This window comes from Pseudorca crassidens, chromosome 3 (assembly GCF_039906515.1).
Source record: "Pseudorca crassidens isolate mPseCra1 chromosome 3, mPseCra1.hap1, whole genome shotgun sequence".
NCBI classification, from domain to species: Eukaryota; Metazoa; Chordata; class Mammalia; order Artiodactyla; family Delphinidae; genus Pseudorca; species Pseudorca crassidens.
This window is the reverse complement of record NC_090298.1, coordinates 14,717,298-14,737,509: the sequence shown is the minus strand read 5'-3', so window position 1 is coordinate 14,737,509 and position 20,212 is coordinate 14,717,298. Positions and strand designations below refer to the sequence as shown.

At 45.1% G+C, this 20,212-nt stretch overlaps 1 protein-coding gene across 4 annotated transcripts in view; it reads left to right on the top strand.

Moving 5' to 3' along the window:
* Positions 1 to 20,212, top strand: part of MYO10 (myosin X) — a 217,693-nt gene that overhangs the window by 111,077 nt on the left and 86,404 nt on the right. For 3 of the 4 annotated variants that reach the window (XM_067730417.1, XM_067730416.1, XM_067730419.1), the window contains 5 exons: positions 3,326 to 3,513; positions 12,949 to 13,083; positions 14,494 to 14,611; positions 15,220 to 15,325; positions 16,117 to 16,220. In XM_067730417.1, coding sequence (XP_067586518.1) covers positions 3,326 to 3,513; positions 12,949 to 13,083; positions 14,494 to 14,611; positions 15,220 to 15,325; positions 16,117 to 16,220 — 651 coding nt within the window. Of the gene's footprint in view, positions 1 to 3,325; positions 3,514 to 12,948; positions 13,084 to 14,404; positions 14,612 to 15,219; positions 15,326 to 16,116; positions 16,221 to 20,212 lie in introns of those variants that run through there. The other variant, XM_067730420.1, reaches the window with a different exon arrangement.

The following is a 20,212-nucleotide window of genomic DNA, read 5'->3' as shown; positions in this document are numbered from 1 at the left end:
CCAGGAAGGGGTAGCATGCCTACGAGGTTTTGACCAAAATAATCGCTTTCAAAGGAAAGCTTTTAATAAAAGGTTATGATATTTTTCATGAGTGAACCAATACATTTTTTAAAAGTCTCATCTCAGAATTTTACGACCACCATACACATAGGTCATGAATGGGGAGTGCAAAAATTTTCACGATTTAGGCATGTTGTTTTCTTAAAAAGATATGTTCGTGATGGATTACTCTTCTAACGTTACTTAAAGTTAATAGTCAAGTTGATGCCCTGACGGGCTTTTCTGTTTTACTTGTAGCTGAGAAAGGAGATCGGCAGCACGCCTACCTATCTGTATAAAGACGGACGGCACTGACTGTCTTGACTTCTGCCAAAGTAGGAAAAAGAACATGTTTCACAGGAAAATGGACAGTCTTGATATTTCACAGAATAACAATAATCATGCATCCAACTACTGGAAAGGTAGAAATAGGCCTGACGCTTTAGACCAACCAGAGGAAGTGGCCAGACACCCAGAGCCTCAAGCGTCACGTACCTGCCTGCCTCACCTGTGCAAACAGTCGATGTAAAACAAGCCACGAGCACCTGTGGCCAAGGCGTTGATGGAGGGTGTCTGGCATCCTCCAGGGAACCATGTGGTTCTCTGCTCTCCTTTAGAAGTAGGACCCTTTCCTTCCCCAGAGGAAAAAGCTTCCACCTTTCTTTCTGGCCACATCCTCCCCATGGTACTATGACAGGGAAAAGTGGCCTCTCTAGAGAGTGGAGGTTTCCAAAGACCTGAACATTCATACATGAAAGCTCCACGTCTTTTAATTTTTTTTAAATTGAAGTGAAATTTATATAACAGAAAACTAAACACTTTAAAGTAAATTCAGTGGCATTTAGTACATTCCATGTTGTACAACCGGCACCTCTGTCTAGTTCCAAAATGTTCTCATCACCCAAATGGAAACCTTGTACCTGCAAAGCAGTCACCCCAAGTCCTGCCTCGCCCCACCCTCCCCTCTGCCCATGGTAACTACCACCAAGCTTTCTGTCTCTGTGGATTTACCTGCTCTGGAGGTGTGCACATCTGTACCTCGCTTCTTTGACTTAGTGTCGTGTTTTCAAGGTTCATCTACATTGTAGCCTGTATCAGTACTTCATTTCCTTTGCACAACTGTGTGGATGTGTACCGCATCTTGTTTACCCATCTATCTGATGACGTGCATTTGGGTTGTGTCCGCCTTCAGGCTCTTGCGAACGACGCTGCTGTGTATTTGTTGGAGGACCAGTTTTTAATTCTTTTGGGTGCATACCTAGGAGTAGAATTGTTGGGTCATATAGTAATAACTCTTTGACCTTTTTAACCTTGTTTTGGTTCAAAATATTTCCAAAACATGTTATAGACCTCCTTACATTTGAAAACAGTTAAGACGGGACACACGATACTTGATGTTCCTGGCAGTCACTGTGAATATAAATGATTACAAATTGCTATAATATGGTACAGATGCACTCAGGATGTTTAGACTTTCTGTCCAGTGTTTCTTGCTTTTCTTGTGCTGTGCTGTGTTGCCACCCCCTGCCAGTGAATGTGAAGAGAAGGCTGCCATGACAAAAGACCACCAACTGGCTGGCTGAAACAACAGACATTTATTTTCTCACAGCTCTGGAGGCTCAAAAGTTTGAGATCAAGGTGTCAGCAGGGTCGGTTTCTCCTGAGGGCTCCTGCCTTGGCTTGCAGACGGCCTCTTCTTCCTGTCCCTTCACATAGTCTTCCTGTGCACATACATATGTCCCCAGTGTTTCTTTTTTTTTTTTTTTTTAATAAATTTATTTATTTGTTTACTTTTGGCTGCGTTGGGTCTTCGTTGCTGCTGCGTGCCGGCTTTCTATAGTTGCGGCGAGCGGGGGCTACTCTTCATTGTGGTGCGTGGGCTTCTCATTGTGGTGGCTTTTCTTGTTGTGGAGCACGGGCTCTAGGCGCGTGCGATTCAGTAGTTGTGGCTTGTGGGCTCTAGGCACGCGGGCTCAGTAGTTGTGGCACACGGGCTTAGTTGCTCCGTGGCATGTGGGATCTTCCCGGGCCAGGGCTCAAACCCGTGTCCCCTGTATTGGCAGGCGGATTCTTAACCACTGCGCCACCAGGGAAGCCCCCCAGTGTTTCTTGGTGTGTCCAAATGCCATCTTCATATGAGGACGAGATTAGGGCCCACCTGAACCGCCTCATTTTAATGTAATCATCTCTTTAAAGGTCCTGTCTACAGGTATACTTGCATTTGGAGGTACTGGGGGTTAGGGCTTCAATGTGTGAATTGGGGGAGGAGGCTGAATCAGCCCATAGCTCTCCATCAAGCCCGTGGTGCAGTGTATACACCACAGAAGCTGGCAGGTAGGTGGTGGTGGCTGCAGGGTCCTACCCCCACCCCTTCTCATCTGCTGCTTCACTTGTGTCTGACAATCAAACCTCGTTAGCCTTTCTTGAAGAAGGACAAATGAGTAGTTTATGTCCAAATGGAGGAGGCATGAGGCATTTTGCTTTACTAACTCTGTAGCCTCTGTTTTGCTGCCCTGAAGATTTTGCTTAATTTCTGGCCTGGATTTGGTTCCAGAAAGGATAAGATTTCCATGAGCTATTCTCCAGATAAGTTGCATGGTACTTCACGCGGTGTTTGAGATTACTGAAAGAGTACCTAGTGCTCCCAAAGTGGTCTTGTGGCTTTTTAAAAGTTAAAGATATGTAACATAAAATTTACCGTTGCGACTGTTTGTCAGTGTACTAAATACATGTGCAGTGTTGTGCAACCATAACCACTGTCTACCTCCAGAGCTTTCTCACCGTTCCAAACAGAAACCCTGTGCCCATTAAGCAGTAACTCTTCATCCACCACCCCGCCCTGTTTCTTTTATTTCTTTAATCCTGCCATTTCCTAATAGCCACTAGATGAGAATCGGAGTCAGGAGGTCACTGGGGAATAGGGATTTGGGCCTCACTGTGTCACCATCCTCTCTCTTGTTTACCTTTCACTGCAGTGCTCTTTGAAATGGCTTCATTCCTTTGCAAAAGATTTGTCCCCAAAGGTAAAGGGAAAACGTGTGAGCAGGGCTCAGGAGTCACTGGTCCCCTTAACGTACACTCGGCGGATTCTGGTAAAGCTCAGACAGCGGCTCTGGCGTGAGAGGTGGCGTCTCTTCCCCTCCAGGCGTGGACCACGCTGAGCTGCTTCTGTCTCTGCCCAGCGTGGGTGGGGATGAGATCCTGTGCCCACCCACTCTCCGCCCCCCCCAGCCCCGAGTGCCACCTGTAACCCGGGTCCCTGTGTCCCCACCCCCTGTCCTCGCAGACCTACATCGGCTCCATCATCGCCTCTGTGAACCCCTACAAGACCATCGCCGGCCTGTACTCACGGGACGCCATGGAGCGCTACAGCAGGTGCCACCTGGGCGAGCTGCCCCCGCACGTCTTCGCCATCGCCAACGAGTGCTACCGCTGCCTGTGGAAGCGCCACGACAACCAGTGCGTCCTCATCAGGTAACCCAGCCAGCAGCCACCACAGACACGGAGCCCGCTTATTAGCGCATCAACCCCCAGATTTCTCAGATGGAGTTTTCCCTTTTGAATAGGCTGACAACTACGGCTTCCAAAAGACACGAGTTATTCTTTGGTTTATTCCAGTGGTCAGACATGGTCCTTCTATTGACTTATGGAAACATTGCATAGTTCTTCCAAATTTAAAATATTTTACATATTCTAGAGCACTCCTCAGAATGCTTGTCTGTTGCAGCAAGGTCCTGGTTTTTGCCAGTATGAGAAGATTACCCTAGAATCTCCCAAATTTAAGAATTTTTAATGATTTTAATTGGGTGTTCCTAAAGTTGACCTTTGAATTAGCCACAGAAGTGGGACTTACTATGTTATATGTTGAGGGAATGATAGGCATTTTTCTCAACCACTCTCAACACACTGTGCCACCAGGGAAGCCCCTGTGTTCTTCTTATTGGCAATATTTACCCATTACTCTTGTTCGGGGGTCCTTCGTTTGTAATCAATCAGAATTATATGAATGTGGAAGGTAGAACACGTTCATATTGTCTCTCCCTGCCTCCCTCTATCACCTACTTTCTTTAAGGGAAGGGAAGCACCTGGGCAGATACATTCTCTCCTCTTTATTACCTTAACGGTGCTCATGCACTGGGCTGTAGAAACAACTTGGATAGAGGGACTGTCCATTTATGCATTTCAGTAAATATGAATTATTGTAACTTGCAGTTAATCAAAAATGAAGCTAACACTTAGTATAAAAGCAGAGCTTTTAAGAGTCACCTTCCCAGGCTTCCCTGGTGGCGCAGTGGTTGAAAGTCCGCCTGCCGATGCAGGGGACACGGGTTCGTGCCCCGGTCCAGGAAGATCCCACATGCTGCGGAGCAGCTGGGCCCGTGAGCCATGGCCGCTGAGCCTGTGCGTCCGGAGCCTGTGCTCCGCAACGGGAGAGGCCACAACAGTGAGAGGCCTGCGTACCACAAAAAAAAAGAAAAAAAAAAGAGTCACCTTCCCAATTAATTAACTTGCCTTATGATTAGAGCACTATTTGTGGGCTCTTTTAGATGACTTCGCTGAAGTTCAGGAGTTAGAATTTAAGATCACTATTTCAGCATACAGAATATAGTTTGATAAGATTAACAGAAAGAGTTTAATCTATTTTAGGAAGATCAAGTTGTTTTCCACACTTAGGTACCTAAATATTTGCCATCAATGATTGGCTGTGTTTATTACTTTCAGTGGAAAAAATGAGAGCATGACTCATATATCACCTGCTAGACAGAGCAGTTTGGGAAGAAAGTGAAAAATCAAATGAGATCATTGTGCATATATATGTGTGTGTGTAATAATACGGAAAGGGGTTGGCATGTTCCTGCCAAAGACTATGGCATTTAAAAAGAAGGCGGGGCTAGCCGGGAGCCAGAAGGAAGAGGGGACCCCAAACAAAAAGCTCTCATTGTGTAATGCTGATGTGAAAAGAGTAACTGTATTTATCTAAAGTAACTCAGGAAACAGCGTCTTTAAGAATAGATTTCTCATTAAAATGTGTTTTGGTTTTTAATAGACCTCTTGCAGTTTTTTTTAGTGGGGCATGGGGCTGCGGGAATTAAGAGAAAATTGAGTATAAAAATAGAAATTGTAGGGTACAGTAGCCCTATTTAGATTTCCTCAGGCATGATCTGCCCCCTGGTGGTACAACATGTTACTACTTTCAAAACTTCCGCTCTAATTACCTATGAAACCAGAAAATAAGCCTATTTGGAATTAGGCAGGGACCACATAGATCAGTTTTTCTCTCACTTTACGAGCCTGTGTCACTGCTAGTCTCGTGGATTCTAGTCCAAGCGTTTTTTGTTGGTCTCACTTTCAAGAGTTTCTCTCTCTTAAGCTCTTTATTTTACCCTTCTTGTGTACGTTTAAGCCAATGCTTATGCTATTATAGTTTCTAAAATATAAATATATGTTTAAAACTTCCATGAGCTTTTTTTAAATCTAACTGACAAGGTCAGATTTTGATCTAGTACATTTTAAGTGAATATCAATTTGGGGCAGGCAGAGTTTAGTCTATTTTGTTTAGTCTGTTTTTCTCTTTTCAGTATGTATGAACTTTTAAGGCAGTGTCGGCAAGGCCTGTGGTTAATTCATCTGTGCAACTCGTTGCCCAGGACAGTGTCTGATAGGAGGGCCAGCATCCAACAGCTGTCAGTCAAAGGATGGGTGGGCAGAACAGCTGTTGGTTTAGGACCTCTGCTTGCTTTGCAGAAGTTTTGGTTTTCTAAAATTGGAGTGATTTTTTTCCTTAACTATGTCTTTTATATTCTGGAATAATAATTGGGTGTTTGGTCTTTTTCTATTCTAGTAGTATTTTAGAAATAATTGAATTGGAATAGTGAACAAAACTTGCATCCTGTGTCAGAAGGGCACCAGCCAGAGTAAGGCATGGGGCCTGCCTCACGCTCATATCAAATGGTAGTTTACCTTGTTAAAAAAGAAAAGACCCAATCACTGCCCTTTAGGAACTTTTGTTCTGATGGGAAGAAACTGATGTAAATAAGTAATTTCAATACAGCCTGCCTAAGGCTAAAATAGAAATGTGTACATGGTTGTTCAGAGAAGATGGCAATAGATGCTCAGCAAGGAATCGAAAATATATCTCAGAGAAAGTGACATGTGATCATGAGTCCATTGGTACGTGGGAACAGCAGCAGGCACAGAGGGGACCCTGGAAGGGCACAGAAGCACTTGCAAAAACGTGTGGAAGGACAAGGAACATATGCAAATAGAAGGTACACCTGTAAGGTGTGGGATCTGCTAAGGACATGAAGGAACTGGTGTTCGAAAGGCAAGGAGGGAACTGCCATTCATTGAGAAAGACCAGAAGCCTTCTCTGGGGGAGCCGAGGCTTGGAGCTGTTGAGGGACCTGCCAAGGGGACTGAGCGTGAGCTACAGGCACAGGACATGAACTTCCGTCTCCCTGTGTTAGTTTCGGAACAGAGTCCCACTTCCTGGTGCAGGGGCTCACCTTACGGGCTTTTTCCTGGTGCAGGGGCTCATCTTATGGGCTTTGCCCTGCTTGCTAAGACCTGCGGACCGAATCCTCTAGGCAGTAGAGAAGTTTCCAAAGTCTTGTAGCAAGCAGTGGAGTGATTAGTATATATTTTGAGAAAATCACATGAATCAGGGCAATCTGATTCACAGGATGGAGAATGTCAGGTGTCAGCAGAGGTATCCTGTAAAGGGCCAGGGAGGACATACATATTTTCGGCTCCGTGGCTGAGATCGGCTCCATTACAACTACTCGACTCTGCCCTTGGAGTGCGGAAGTGCTCGTAGATAGAGCGCACGTGAACCACCAGGCTGTGTTCCAATAAAACTTTATTTATAAAAACACGCAGAAGGGCAGACTGGGGGGCCACAGTTGGCCGATACCTGCACTGGAGGGGAGACTGGCCTGCGGGGTGGGTAAAGGGTCCTGTTTCCATCGGAGGCCCTTTCCTTCAGGTGTGTTTTGATCCTTCCTCCCTGCTTTCCTGGGCACTTTGTTCCATCTTTGAGCCTCACTGCCCCTGATTCTTGGCCTCTTCTTTTCTACTGGATCGTTGGCCTTATCACTCAAAAATTTCTAGTGTGCATCTGCGTGACTCCCCAGACTTCAGTGCCTCCCCTGCCGACTTCTCCTCTGAGTTCCACACGCGTGTCCAGGCACCCTGAGGCATCATCGCGGAGGTGTCTGATGGGCATCTCAGGGGTGGCACCTCGTCAGTCCATCCTGAGTTTCTCCCAGAAACATGTTCCTGCTCTCATGCTTCTCATTCGTAGCAAGTGGGCTCTCCATCCTACCGGGGGTCCCAAGCCTGAGATCCGGAAGTCATTCTTGAATCTAGAAGAGTCACCCTGCCCCCAACAATTCAGGTCAAATTACCTACGGTAAACGTACCAATCTCATATATCCAGTTCGATGAGTATTGAAAAACGTGAACCGCTGTGTTACCAGCGCCCATGCAGGGGACCTGGGTTCTGTCCCTGGTCCAGGAAGATCCCACATGCAAGTTCCCTGGGCTCTCCCGAGTCATCCCCCCCGCTTCCCTGTCACTTACCAACCACCCAGACCAGGGCTGTCAGCCGTCCCCGTCCTCCTCCCTCCACCGTCTGTTTGGGGGCTGCTGGCTTCTCCTCTTTGCTGCCCCCTCCCCTTACCCTCTGCCCTCACTTCCTGCTTCCTCTCTTGTCTCCCTCGATCCACCCTCCTCACTCCATACTCCTCACCGGGTGATTTGATTCTTTAAAACCTTGACCCCGATCATGACGCTCTCCTGCTTAAAAACTGTCTTGAGACTTTTCCATTCTGCCTACGAAAAATTCTCAGAACTTTTAATATGGCCTCTGAGGCCTCATATCAGTGCTTTGATTATTTTTCTTTCCCTTTTTCATTTTCACGATTTAAAAAGTTTTTTTTTTAACGGTATCAACTCATTTTGGTTCATCTGGGTGAACATGTTCTCTCTGAAGCCCATGTTTGTGTTTGTGGTCATGTTGGCGCCAAGGGTTAAGACTGTAACTGCCACAGGCTAATGAGAAAAATGCAGGACTGGATATGTAAGTGATGTGTTCACTGTAAGTGAAGGTGAATTAACATCATGATTGCTGTATGAGTTAATGTTTTATCGAGGCTGGAATAAAGGAACCAGATGGAATACGTGACTCATCACAGCGCCCGTGGTGGAAGAGCCTACCAGGCTCACAAGAGAAGCAGTGGACAGTCACAGTGCAAGGAGCGCTTCAGTTTGAGCAAAACAGCATTAACCAGGGGGTTAGGTTAGTCTTGTTAATTTGGATTTTATTGGTGTTATGTTTTGTTTGTATTTAATTATGTAATTTATTCTGGCTTTATAGTTCTGTGATATGGTAAGCAAAGGAGTATATCCTTAGTCATTATATCATTATAATGCTATAATATACATGCTGTATTATCACATAGCTCCCCAAGCAATCAACTCAGTTCTGTCACTGTCCACCAGGAGACAGCGTCAGATCCCCCAGGTTGTTAAGGGCTCAGTCCTACAAGACTGCCATTCCCTCCACTTCAGATGCCAGTCATGTTGTCACCTGTGCTTCTGACCAACCAGCTCTAGGTTGGAGCTTCCAATGACCCCCCTCCTTGGGTTTGATTAATTTGCTAGAGCACCACACAGAACTCAAACATTTTTACTTCCTAGATCACCGCTGTACTATAAAAGGATATAACTCAGGAACCGCCGGATGGAAGAGATGCACACGGCATGGTGTGGGAAGGGTGGGGGAGCTTCCCTGCCCCCTCCAGGGAGCCGCTGTTTACCTCCACGTGCGCACCAACCCAGAAGCTCTCTGAACCCTGTCCTTTTGGGGTTTATGGAGGCTTCATTACCTAGGCTTGACCGATTGATGAAATCATTGGCCATTGGCAATGAAACTCCATCTGCAGCCTCTCTCCCCCCCTATTGAAAAGAACCAGTTCCATACTTGACTGGAAAACAGTGGCCTCTGAGTGGGACCCCAGCCCCTTCCCTTTCCTTCCCGATTGGCTGTGCAGGCTGCTCTCCCTTCCCCCAAGGCTCCAAGCCCTTTCCTCAAGCAGGAAAGGGAGGGTCTCCCTCCCCTCCCGCCTCCTTTCCCCATCCTTCAGTTTTCACCCACTTAACTCCTGTGCGTGTCTCTGCATTTCAGTCTAAATGTCATTCCCCCAGAAAGGCGTTAGCTGAACCTGAGCCCTCCATCTAAATTATGAATCCTCCCATCTCCTGAGATTTATACTTGACAGCATTAACTGTAATTTGTGATTCTTTGATATCTCCTGCTGCTGCTGCTGGGTCATAAATACTGTCCGTGACCATTTGTTTCAGGAGTGTGTTCCCAGCCCTCAGTGCAGCCTGACACGTAGTAGGCACACGGATACTTAGGGAAGGAAGGAATACCTGCAGAGATGCTCTTTCTTCATTGCTTTAAAGATCACGTTTTGTGACCCTCAGTAAATGTTTTCATGAGGAGTGTTAAAGTCGCAGGCAGGGGAGGGGAGGAAGAAGAGGAGAGTTAAATAAAAGTGAGGCCTGTTACCTTGACGTTAATGTCTGGGGACATCTGGCATATTTCTGGGTTTTAACGATTTGTGAGTTATTTATATTCTTTGCCTTATTCATGCCACACTTCCACAACCTCGTATATACAGTCACCTTTTTCATCTCCTGGTGCAGTCCTATCTGAATTATGTGACATTGCTTTCAGGAGTAGTACTTCCCAACCCTGGCCTCATAGTAGAATCATCTGGAAATTTAAAAAAAATACTGATGACTGAATTCTACCCTTACAGGTTCGGATCAGGGAGACAGTGGGTAATTCTCATGTCCAGCCAAGTTTGAGAGCTACTGTTGTACAAATCCGAGTTTCATTTTTGTTTCAAGTTTTACTTACGTATCAAAAAAGATGTACTTAAAGAAGATACTTGAAGAAAATTTGCTACAATGAGAAAAAAAAGGGGGCCGAAGCTGATGGTAGATCAGTCTCCTTGACGGGTGAAGGACAATGCAAATCTCGGGTTTTCTTCTCCTTGACAAGTCTGTGCTGTCCAATTTGAACAGCTTTTTCTCCACGGCTGTATAATTACCGTGTTCGTCAGAGCAGACTAATTGCTGTGCTAATTGCTGTAACATCCCCCAAATCTCAGAGGCATAACACAGGAGTGGCTTATTTCTTGCTATTTCACAGCCCCACGTGGGAAGGTGATTTTTTTATGCCACACATCGGTTTGTTTTGGAGATGTGCCACCCTGAGGGCACCCAAACGGCAGGCCTGGAAGGCAGGGAGCCCAGAGGACCATGAGGGTGTTTAGCCACCCGACGTGGAAATAGCGGATACCCGCCTTGCTCAGTTCAGCCGCCTTCTGGTTGAGCTGGCCATGTTCGGTCCTGGTTACCGATCGCCGCCCTTCCTGCAAGGGAGGTTGAAATGCCACCCACCTCTGAGTGCTGGAGGATACAGGGGTGGGTTTGGGGACCGTGTAAACCATGACTTCTGCCTCACACGTTATGACTAGAGAACGTCTCCCTTTCAGTTTTGTTTGTTTTAACAAAATTTAACTGCTAGGTAGACGGGATATATATTTTTAAGTCTCGAGAGTTATTTAAATCTCTTCTTGCAACTTTCTCTTAGCTTCTGCTCCTCATTCAGTGCCCCCTTGCTGAATGTCTCCTCTGTGCCAGCTCCCAGGCTAGGCAGGTGCCAGCTCCACAGAGATGAATGCTCAGCCCCGCCCTGGGAAGATTCTGGTTGCTGATAACAGAAAAGCTCACCAGAGCTGGCGTCACCTGCGTGGGCCTTGATTATCTCAGACGGCAAGGCAGGGGCGGGGTCAGGGCTGTGGGTCCAGCCACTCCCACTGGGCGCTTCTCTGATTGTCTTGCCTTTTGCTTTCCAATCTCAAGATAGCTGTGGATTCCCAAATGTTTGTCGTCTGCAGCCAGAGGGACGTTCTATCTGGTCTCTGTGTGTGTGTGTGTGTGTGTGTGTGCGTGTGTGTGTGTGCGTGTGTGCGTGCGCGCACATGCATACCTCCCCAGGAGCCTCAGCACACTTGGCGTTAAGTCTCTTTGGCTGGCATCCTGACACCTGCCCACGGCCAGCCACCTTATCACCTGCGCAGGGAATGGAATTACCGTGATTGGCCTCGATCGGTGGAGATTCCCCTGGGCCTGCAGTGGACGGTGTCACCTCTGAGTCATTTCCTCTCCTTTATTACATGTGCTTAATCATTCATCATGTTATCTGCACAGTTCCTCTTTCATAACCTCCTAGCTCTTGACACTCAACGGGGGTGCTGTGTTAGAACTTGTGGGGGCCTCATCTGTTTATCTCCCCCCTTGAGCAGTTATGAACCTGTTACCCTGTGATAGTGTTGGTTTTCACGTACCGTTACTTATGCCGTGGGTTTACTTTTCTCGTAAGTTATTTGCCCTTTTACTACTTCTGTTCTCCCTGTGGTACCGAGCAGGGTGCCTTACACAAAATTGGTTGGGTCTCTCCTTCCAAATCTCTCATCTCCATCCCTTCCCTTTCATCTCCAGCCTGGTTGTACTTGTCCATGGCCTGACCACCACATGCCTAGATCATAACAGCAGCTGGTCTCCCTGAGGGACCCGCAGTCCTGGAGCACGACTTCAGAGCTGTGTTCCTCACGGGTGACCTTGATGGGCTTGGCCTTCGCCTTCTGTCTCCTGTGGTGGCCTCAGAACCATCGACCTCGATCCTTTTGCCCTTTCTCTGCCCACTCTGGTCTCGGTCCAGTTGACCAAACCAGAATCCCACCCCTGTAGACCTCCCGCAGCTCCTCTGGCCTCTCTGCTTTCGTTCACAGGGTCATCTGACCCCGAATCCTTCCGCTTTCCTCTTTGCCTAGCTGACGTTTGCCGGTCCTTTGTGACACAACTCAGATCCCATTAACTCCTCTCATTTGCCCTGCCCCCCACCCTCCCCAGCTCCAGGGCCTCGAGGTTGCTTTGTTCACTTTTCGTTAATCATCGCTGAAGCAGCATCCCTGCAGGACGCTGGATTGCTGACAGACCTGCTGTTCAGTTCTGACCCGGGCCCTTAGCCGCTGCCTGCCTCATGGGATTATTATGGGAATAAAGTGCCCAAGTGTGGGTCGAGTACCTACAGGTTCATTCCCTTGTCCCCTCAATATTTACGAATGATTGCATTTTTGTGCGTATTTACCAGAAAGTTACCACTAACATGTTCATTCATTTAACAGATGCTTACTGAGTGTCTGCCACCAGCCAGGCACTGTTGAGGGGTCTGTGACACTTCAGTAAACAAAACCCCAATCCCGGCCTTTGCAGAGCTTACCTGCCACGAAAGGCACCGTCCTTCTTATTACCTGAGCTTCGTGAAGGTGGTACCTCTGTTTAGCTTGTAGGCTGAGGGAGTCATTGGCAACACAGAGGCCATGCAGCTGCCAGGAGGAGGGACTCTTCTCTGTAACTCAGCACTTTGAGCTCTTTCCCACTGTTCAGGAGCTGTACAGAGTGAAGTACGTCAGAAAGAGAAAAACAAATAGTGTACATTAATGCATACATGTGGAACCTAGAAAAATGGCACAGGTGAACCGGTTTGCAGGGCAGAAATAGAGACACAGATGCAGAGAACAAACGTATGGACACCAAGGGGGGAATGTGGAGGGGGCTGGTGGTGGTGGGATGAACTGGGAGATTGGGATTGACATGTATACACTAATATGTATAAAATGGATAACTAGTAAGAACCTGCTGTGTAAAAAATAAAATAAAATTCAAAACAAAAAAGTTGCTCTGTGGACAAATTGGACTGACACTGGCCAAGCTGGGGGTTTTTGTTGTTGTTTTAATTAGAAGCACAAATTTCTGCATGTTGTCTTTCAGTGGTGAAAGCGGGGCAGGTAAGACCGAAAGCACTAAGTTGATCCTCAAGTTTTTATCCGCCATCAGTCAGCAGTCTCTGGACTTGTCCTCGAAGGAGAAGACATCGTGTGTTGAACAAGCCATTCTTGAGAGCAGGTATTTGGCCATCGTGTTTCTCGTTTCCAACTTATAGGATTCACTTTCCTCACCGTTTGGCTTATTTAAGGAAGAGTTGAAACTCGGGGCGCTCTCTTCTCTTTTTCTTGACTTGGCTTTCACGATTCCTCAAGGAAAAGTCTCCCCACACACACGGCGATTTCTAATGACCTGAGCCCCCATCGCTGCACCATGTTTGAGTTGGTGGCTGAGTGAGTGAGGCACATTCTGCAGCTGCCTCTTACCTGGCAGCCCTCGGCTGGCTGTTGGGAGGCCTCGTTATTGGCTGAAATTCCGGCCTCCGTCCACCACATCACAGAGGGCTTAGTGGTCAAATCTTTGGAGGCGTCTTAGGAGCACAATGGCACTGTATAGCCTCTCATGTTGCAGAACAATGCCACATCGATGGCAGTGACCTCAGAGCTTTGAAAGAGGGCCATGGTGCAGTAGCCTCTGAAATTCTAATTAAAATGTGTAATTGCCCTGTGTCTGATTGGTGCCTTGTAAGGTTTTAGAACCAGTAGGGACTTTTCAGGTCCTATTACTTAGAAATTAGTCCAGGAGTCAGCAAACTTCAGCCTGACGCTGGTATCTTGCAGCCTGTTTGGGTTTTGTTTTTTTAGCCTTCAACATTTATTTTTTAAATTGTGCTAAAATGCACATAACAAAAAATGTATAACTTTCAATATTTTTCAGTGTACAGCTTAGTGGCGTGAAGTACATTCACATTGTTGTGCAGCAGTCACCACCATCCGTCTCTAGACCGTTTTCATCTTCCTCCTGCGGCCCGTTTTGATAAATAAAACTTTATAGGAACACAGTTACCCTCGTTTGCGTATTGTTTACAGCTGCTTTCGAGCTGTAGTGGCAGAGCTGAGTAGCTGCATCAGAGGCCACATGGCCCACAAAACCAAAAGTATTTACTACCTGATCCTCTGCAGAAAAAGATGGCTGACTCCTGACCTAGTCTGACCACATTTTACAGTCGGAGGAGACCCAAGGAAGTTGTATGTTCCCCCCGGGATGTACAACAAATGGGTGAAATTTCCAGGGCTGGGACTTTTTCACTTCCTAGAATTCAAGCGGGGGCTCTTCCTGTGCAACCCCTGGCTCGCGTATATAAGCTGATCTGTACGGGGACCAGCCATCGTGGTCTCCTTGACTCTCCGTAGCATCCTCTGCCCGCACACCCAGCTGCGAGTTCTCTGCCCCGAGATGGTTGCTCGTTCTAAACCCATTTCAGCAAGTGCTGGGAAAATCTGGCTCTTCTGAAATAAACATGATCGCCAGAGGTCCCTTTGATTTCAGATTTTTCTTGCAGTTGTCTGCTTTGCCGTCGGTGAGGACTGTCGTTGCCAGTTTTAGATGGACCCTAATTAACACCGGCTGCTGTCCTGGCTTCTTTCACAGCCCCATCATGGAAGCCTTCGGCAACGCCAAGACCGTGTATAACAACAACTCCAGTCGCTTCGGGAAGTTTGTTCAGCTGAACATCTGCCAGAAGGGAAATATCCAGGGCGGGAGAATCGTAGATTGTATCCTGTTTCGTTTAGCTTTTGGTCTATAGTACTATGACTCTCTAGTGGAAACTGTTCTTGCTTATCCTAAGGACAGATAACAGGATATGAAACGTTTCTTTCTGGTTCTACCTGGTCACTGCTCCAGTATTACTGTGCCTGACCTGTTAGTTATCCTAGGAGATAAGGAACCACCTTTCTTTGGGGAAGTTCTGATATCATGTCCCTAATCTGCAAATTTGGACTCCTAACCAGACATCATATATTTGTTGTTTGAAATCAATTCTTTAACTAGTGTGATACTTCCTGGGTACATGTGTCATGTCTGAAATTGGATTTTGATGAAACAGTCTGTATCGTTTGCTTACCTTTTGCACCAGAAGTCTCAGTGTCCAAGACACAGGAAATTGTAATTACTTGGGCAACAAAGAATAGAAAACTAAAGACTAATTGAGCCTCGTGTATCCTTGTTTTGTTCCTTGACTTACCATTGCTTATCACATGAAGATTTATTAGAAAAAGTAAGTAAACGTGATTTAATTCACATTATCTCTCACAATAACTGTTTTCGGCAATTACCGGCTCATGGTCATTAAGCAGAGGAAACATCTCTGAACAGAAATCTGATTTCTCTTCACAGAACCGAGTAGTAAGGCAAAATCCCGGGGAAAGGAATTATCACATATTCTATGCACTGCTGGCAGGGCTAGAGCGTGAAGAGAAAGGTGAGTGATGGGACAGCTGCAGAGACATATGTGCTCGCAGCTCATTTTGCCTTTAAACCCATCTGTGGATGAGGAGACATCTGTTTGGACTTTGTTGTTCTTCCACCAATTGAAACGAAATGTGTGAGATGACCAAAGACACTGAGTTCGTTTAGAGCCAGATAACGTAGGGGGAAAATCATCAATAGAGAAATCGTGGATTTTTTTGGTTTGTTTTGGAATCTTAGTTCTTTTCTGATTTAAAGAATATTTGTGAAAAATACATAATGTGGGCTTCCCTGGTGGTGCAGTGGTTGGGAGTCCGCCTGCCGATGCAGGGGACATGGGTTCGTGCCCCGGTCCGGGAGGATACCACATGCCGTGGAGCCGCTGAGCCTGTGCGCCCGGAGCCTGTGCTCCGCAACGGGAGAGGCCACAAGGGTGAGAGGCCCACATACCGGAAAAAAAAAAAAAAAACCCAAAACATAATGTATTCAACTGGTTTTACTTTTAAGTCACACCCAAATAACGCTAATTTCTAAACATTTGATTTTTTAAAAACCAATCAACACAGGATCCTCATCAGTTACTTTTTTCAGTAACATTTTCTTCCATCCCATCGAATTTAGTAATTCTGTTTTCCCTAGATGATGATTAAGAGGGAATGTTTTAATCTTAATAGTGGACCATTAGGAGCATAGAATTATTTTTGTACTTTAAAAAATAAAGTTGCAAAGTGAAAACTCTTTTAAATTATGTCTTACCCTGGCCAGTCAAATACTGATGTTGTGTTTTTCTTTTTCTTTTTGTAGAAGAATTTTATTTATCTGTGCCAGAAAACTACCACTACTTGAATCAATCTGGATGTGTAGGAGACAAGACAATCAGTGACCAGGAATCCTTTAGGGAAGTTATTGTAAGTTACTTTCCTATTTTCCTTTATTAAAGGTGACCAGAAAAAGAAAAAGCGACAGCTTTCATTTCTGCTTCAAAAAAATTTTTTTAATAAAAAAAGAAATCACATTTGTACCGCTGTGCGGGAATAGGTCCTTTCTTCTTGTTCCAAGTCATGGAAGGGAATCCTCTCTCTTTAGAAGGTGGGTGAACGTCTGACATTCAGGACAGATGGGTGGTTGGCTTGGAATAGTGGTCAGAAAAGCAAAACAAAAAAATCACAGGTTTGGGACTGGAGCAAGCAGATCCTCTGTTTCAGGGCTTACAATTAAACATTTTTTTGAATAATTGGTTCTACAGTTAAAAAGAAATCTGTCAACAATTAGACCAGGTGACTGTTCAGGTCTCATCCTGTTCTCATAGCCACATCCTGGTAACCAATTCTGATCACACAGAAGTAGGCATTTTAAGACTCTGCAGTGTAGACCTGTGCGGTTTCCTGCAGTTCTCAAATTTCCTGGGACTTTGTTATAAAGTGACTGCATTTCGGAAGCCTGGTCATCGAGCGTTATTAACAGCCCCACCTAATTGAGTGGGGCTGGTAGATTTCATCAGCGTGGTCTCAGTTCCTTTGCCAGAGTCATTAGTTCAGCATTTGGAGTCAGCGGATCTAGAATTGATCCGTCATAAATGCAGCTAACACCGACTGAGGGCCTACTCTGCAGACTTACCATCTCCCTGCTTCTAACGACCCTGTGAGGGTAGAACTATGATTGTCTATGTTCTGTGACTCAGAGAGGTTGGTGGCCAGTCTAACCACACACAGCACCTAATAGAGCCTGTATCTAGACAAAGTCTAACTAACTCCAAATCCCACACTCTAACCAGGAGGCAGGTAGGTAGTCACTGCTTTACGTGCACCCAGATTTGTCTTCCTAGTTGTTGTCGACAACTTGGTTCTATATCCCCATTTACTTTTCTAGATTGTTCATAAGAATGCCTCGTGGAATGGAATCAAAGTATATTTTTAAATGGATATATATCACACATCATTTCCCCACATCTAATGTATGTATCCTTAAACTGAAATTAAAAACAGATGAGGCTATAATATCGTGATCATCTTCCCCTCAGCCTTTCTTTTAAAGATGTCCCGTTCTGCCATTTATAACGTAGAGCGGTGTCTCTGTCATCTCTCATTCCTTCATCCTATTAACAAAAAGCCTCCCGCTGACAGCGCCTTTTGCTGTGTACCTACCCTAGGCGGCATGGGATTTGGCCCTGCAAATTGGACTTTAAGAGATGTTTAAGTATTTAAAATTTTCTTTCTCCATTTTATTTTGGCATCCTGGACTTCTTTAATTACACGAGCTTTCTCCATTTACTTTGTGGTGGAAGGTGGTTGTTCGCAGTGGTAGACAGACTCCCAGTTATTCAAGTTGCAGTGTCGCTGCAGGGCCATACTGACTAGCTCACTGGCCGCGGTGAGCCAGTGGGCAGCGAGGCCCTCCCTCGTCCTGGGAGTGACTGGAGAGAGGGTACTCTGATGGCTTCCTCCTGGGGCATTGTTTTCTGATCCAGAATTGTTTGCTCTTTCTGGTAGCTGCAGAAAGGAAGCTTGTGGAGCTTGGCCTGTTTTCAGTGATTGCTAACTTTTATTTTTAAATTGAAACGATAGGTTTTGGCATTTGAAATTTGGTCCTACCATGAAAAGACATGTCATCTAGAAAGGAAGAAAAATTTACACATGAAGTTGACATACTGAATGTACACACCAGACTTATAAGAATTCTATTTATAGATACTTAAATATTTACTTTGCAATTACTTTTTAGTGTCCATATATATAATCCCTACATTCTGCTGAAGAAATAAAGATGATTGAAATAGATTATGCTATGTTGTTTTATCATGTAATTTGTCTTTATTTTCTTCCAAAATCAAATACCATTTAAATTTGTATCTTCATACTTCAATTCCATAAAGCTCCTTTTCCCAGAGGTTTTGAGATTAAAGGAAGGGAAGGGACCACATTCTATTGGGACTCAAGGACATTTGTTTGAAGAATGTGTTAAAATGTTAACGGAGAGAGATTATTTCTGTGAATTACATATGAAAATGTCACCTCTGGTATTTTCAGCTACTAAAAAAAAAATCCATTATTCCTTTTTATCAACTTTAATGTCAGTATACTCTGGCAATAGGACCTTTTAAGAATTTTGCTTATTTCATTAAGAATTCATGTATTATTAGAATTCCTTATTGATACCAACTGACATTAATATAAATATGTACCTGTGAGGGATCCTGAGCCATTTTAAGGAACCTAGTTTTTCCTGGGGCAGAGATGGTGAACATATGCTAAATTTCATAGCCATTTTTTTTGCAGCCTTCCAAGTTCCACTATAAATTGTTGAGTCAGGATGAAGCTATTTCAAGTCAGTAACAACGAATTTATTTTTACTGCCTGTGTTTGACCCACCAGAATAGTGGCTGATGAAGTGCGTGGGGGAGTAACAAGAGTCTTTGATGAGTGATAATCTCTTCATTCTTTGACTCCACAAATATTGAATGTTAATGGCGTGCCTGGCCATGGACCAGGACTGGGGTTTCCTTTTAGGTCTTACTGGGTGTCCATTTAGGTCTTACTGAGTGTACCCATTTAGGTCTTACTGGGTGTACCCATGGATTTTTGATGGTGTGAGCCCATGCATCCATAAGTTGACTCCTCGTGAGTCAGATATTATGAAGATTTAAAGAGCTCTCAGCCATAAAAAAGGAACAATATAATGCCATTCGCAGCAACATGGATGGACCTAGAGGTTGTCATACTGAGTGAAGTAAGTCAGACAGAGAAAGACAAATACCACATGATATCACTTATATGTGGAATCTTTAAAAAGGCTGCAAGTGAACTTATCTACAAAACAGAAATAGAGTTACAGATGTAGAAAATAAACTTATGGTTACCAGGGCGTGTTGGGGGGAGGGATAAATTGGGAGATTGGGATTGACATATGCACACTACTATATATAAAATAGATAACTAATAAGGACCTACTGTATAGCACAGGGAACTCTACTCAGTACTCTGTAATGGCCTGTATGGGAAAAGAATCTAAAAAAGAGTGGGTATATGTATATGTATAACTGATTCACTTTGCTGTACACCTAAACTAACACAACATGGTAAATCAACTATACCCCAGTAAAAATTAAAAATAAATAAATAAAGGGCTGACTTTATACCTCAGTTTTACCATAGTTAAAAACTTTAGTCTCGGGCTTCCCTGGTGGCATGGTATTTAAGAATCCGCCTTTGGGGCTTTCCTGGTGACACAGTGGTTGAGAATCTGCCTGCCAATACAGGGGACATGGGTTTGAGCCCTGGTCCAGGAAGATCCCACATGCCGCGGAGCAACTAAGCCCATGCGCCACAACTACTGAGCCTGCGCTCTAGAGCCCACGAGCCACAACCACTGAAGCCTGCGCACCTAGAGCCCATGCTCCACAACAGAGAAGCCACCGCAATGAGAAGCCCGTGCACCGCAACAAAGAGTAGTCCCCGCTCGCCTAGAGAAAGTCTGCGTGGAGCAACGAAGACCCAATGCAGCCAAATATAAAATAAATAAAATAAATTTAAAAGATAATAATAAAATTTAAAAAATTTTAAAACCTCAGTCTCGTTCAGTGTTGGAAAATATGAGAGTAGAAGCAAATTTTATATTATAAAATAACATCAACTTGCCTAATATAAAATTACACAATGAATTACCAAAGAACTTAACTTGTGATTTACTGTGCCCAGAACAAGCCTCCTCTCCCCCCATTTTATTCATTTCACTTGTTCGTGACTCACCTGAGGTCCCTTGGCTCCCTTGGATGGCGCTCCCCACCTCACCACTGAGACCCTGAGTGGATGTACCTTTTGTACCTGAAATCCGTCCCTCTTCCCCGTTTCTAGCGTGAAAAGCCTGGCTTCCTTCCTTTCATCCTTAACGGTTGGGATTGTAT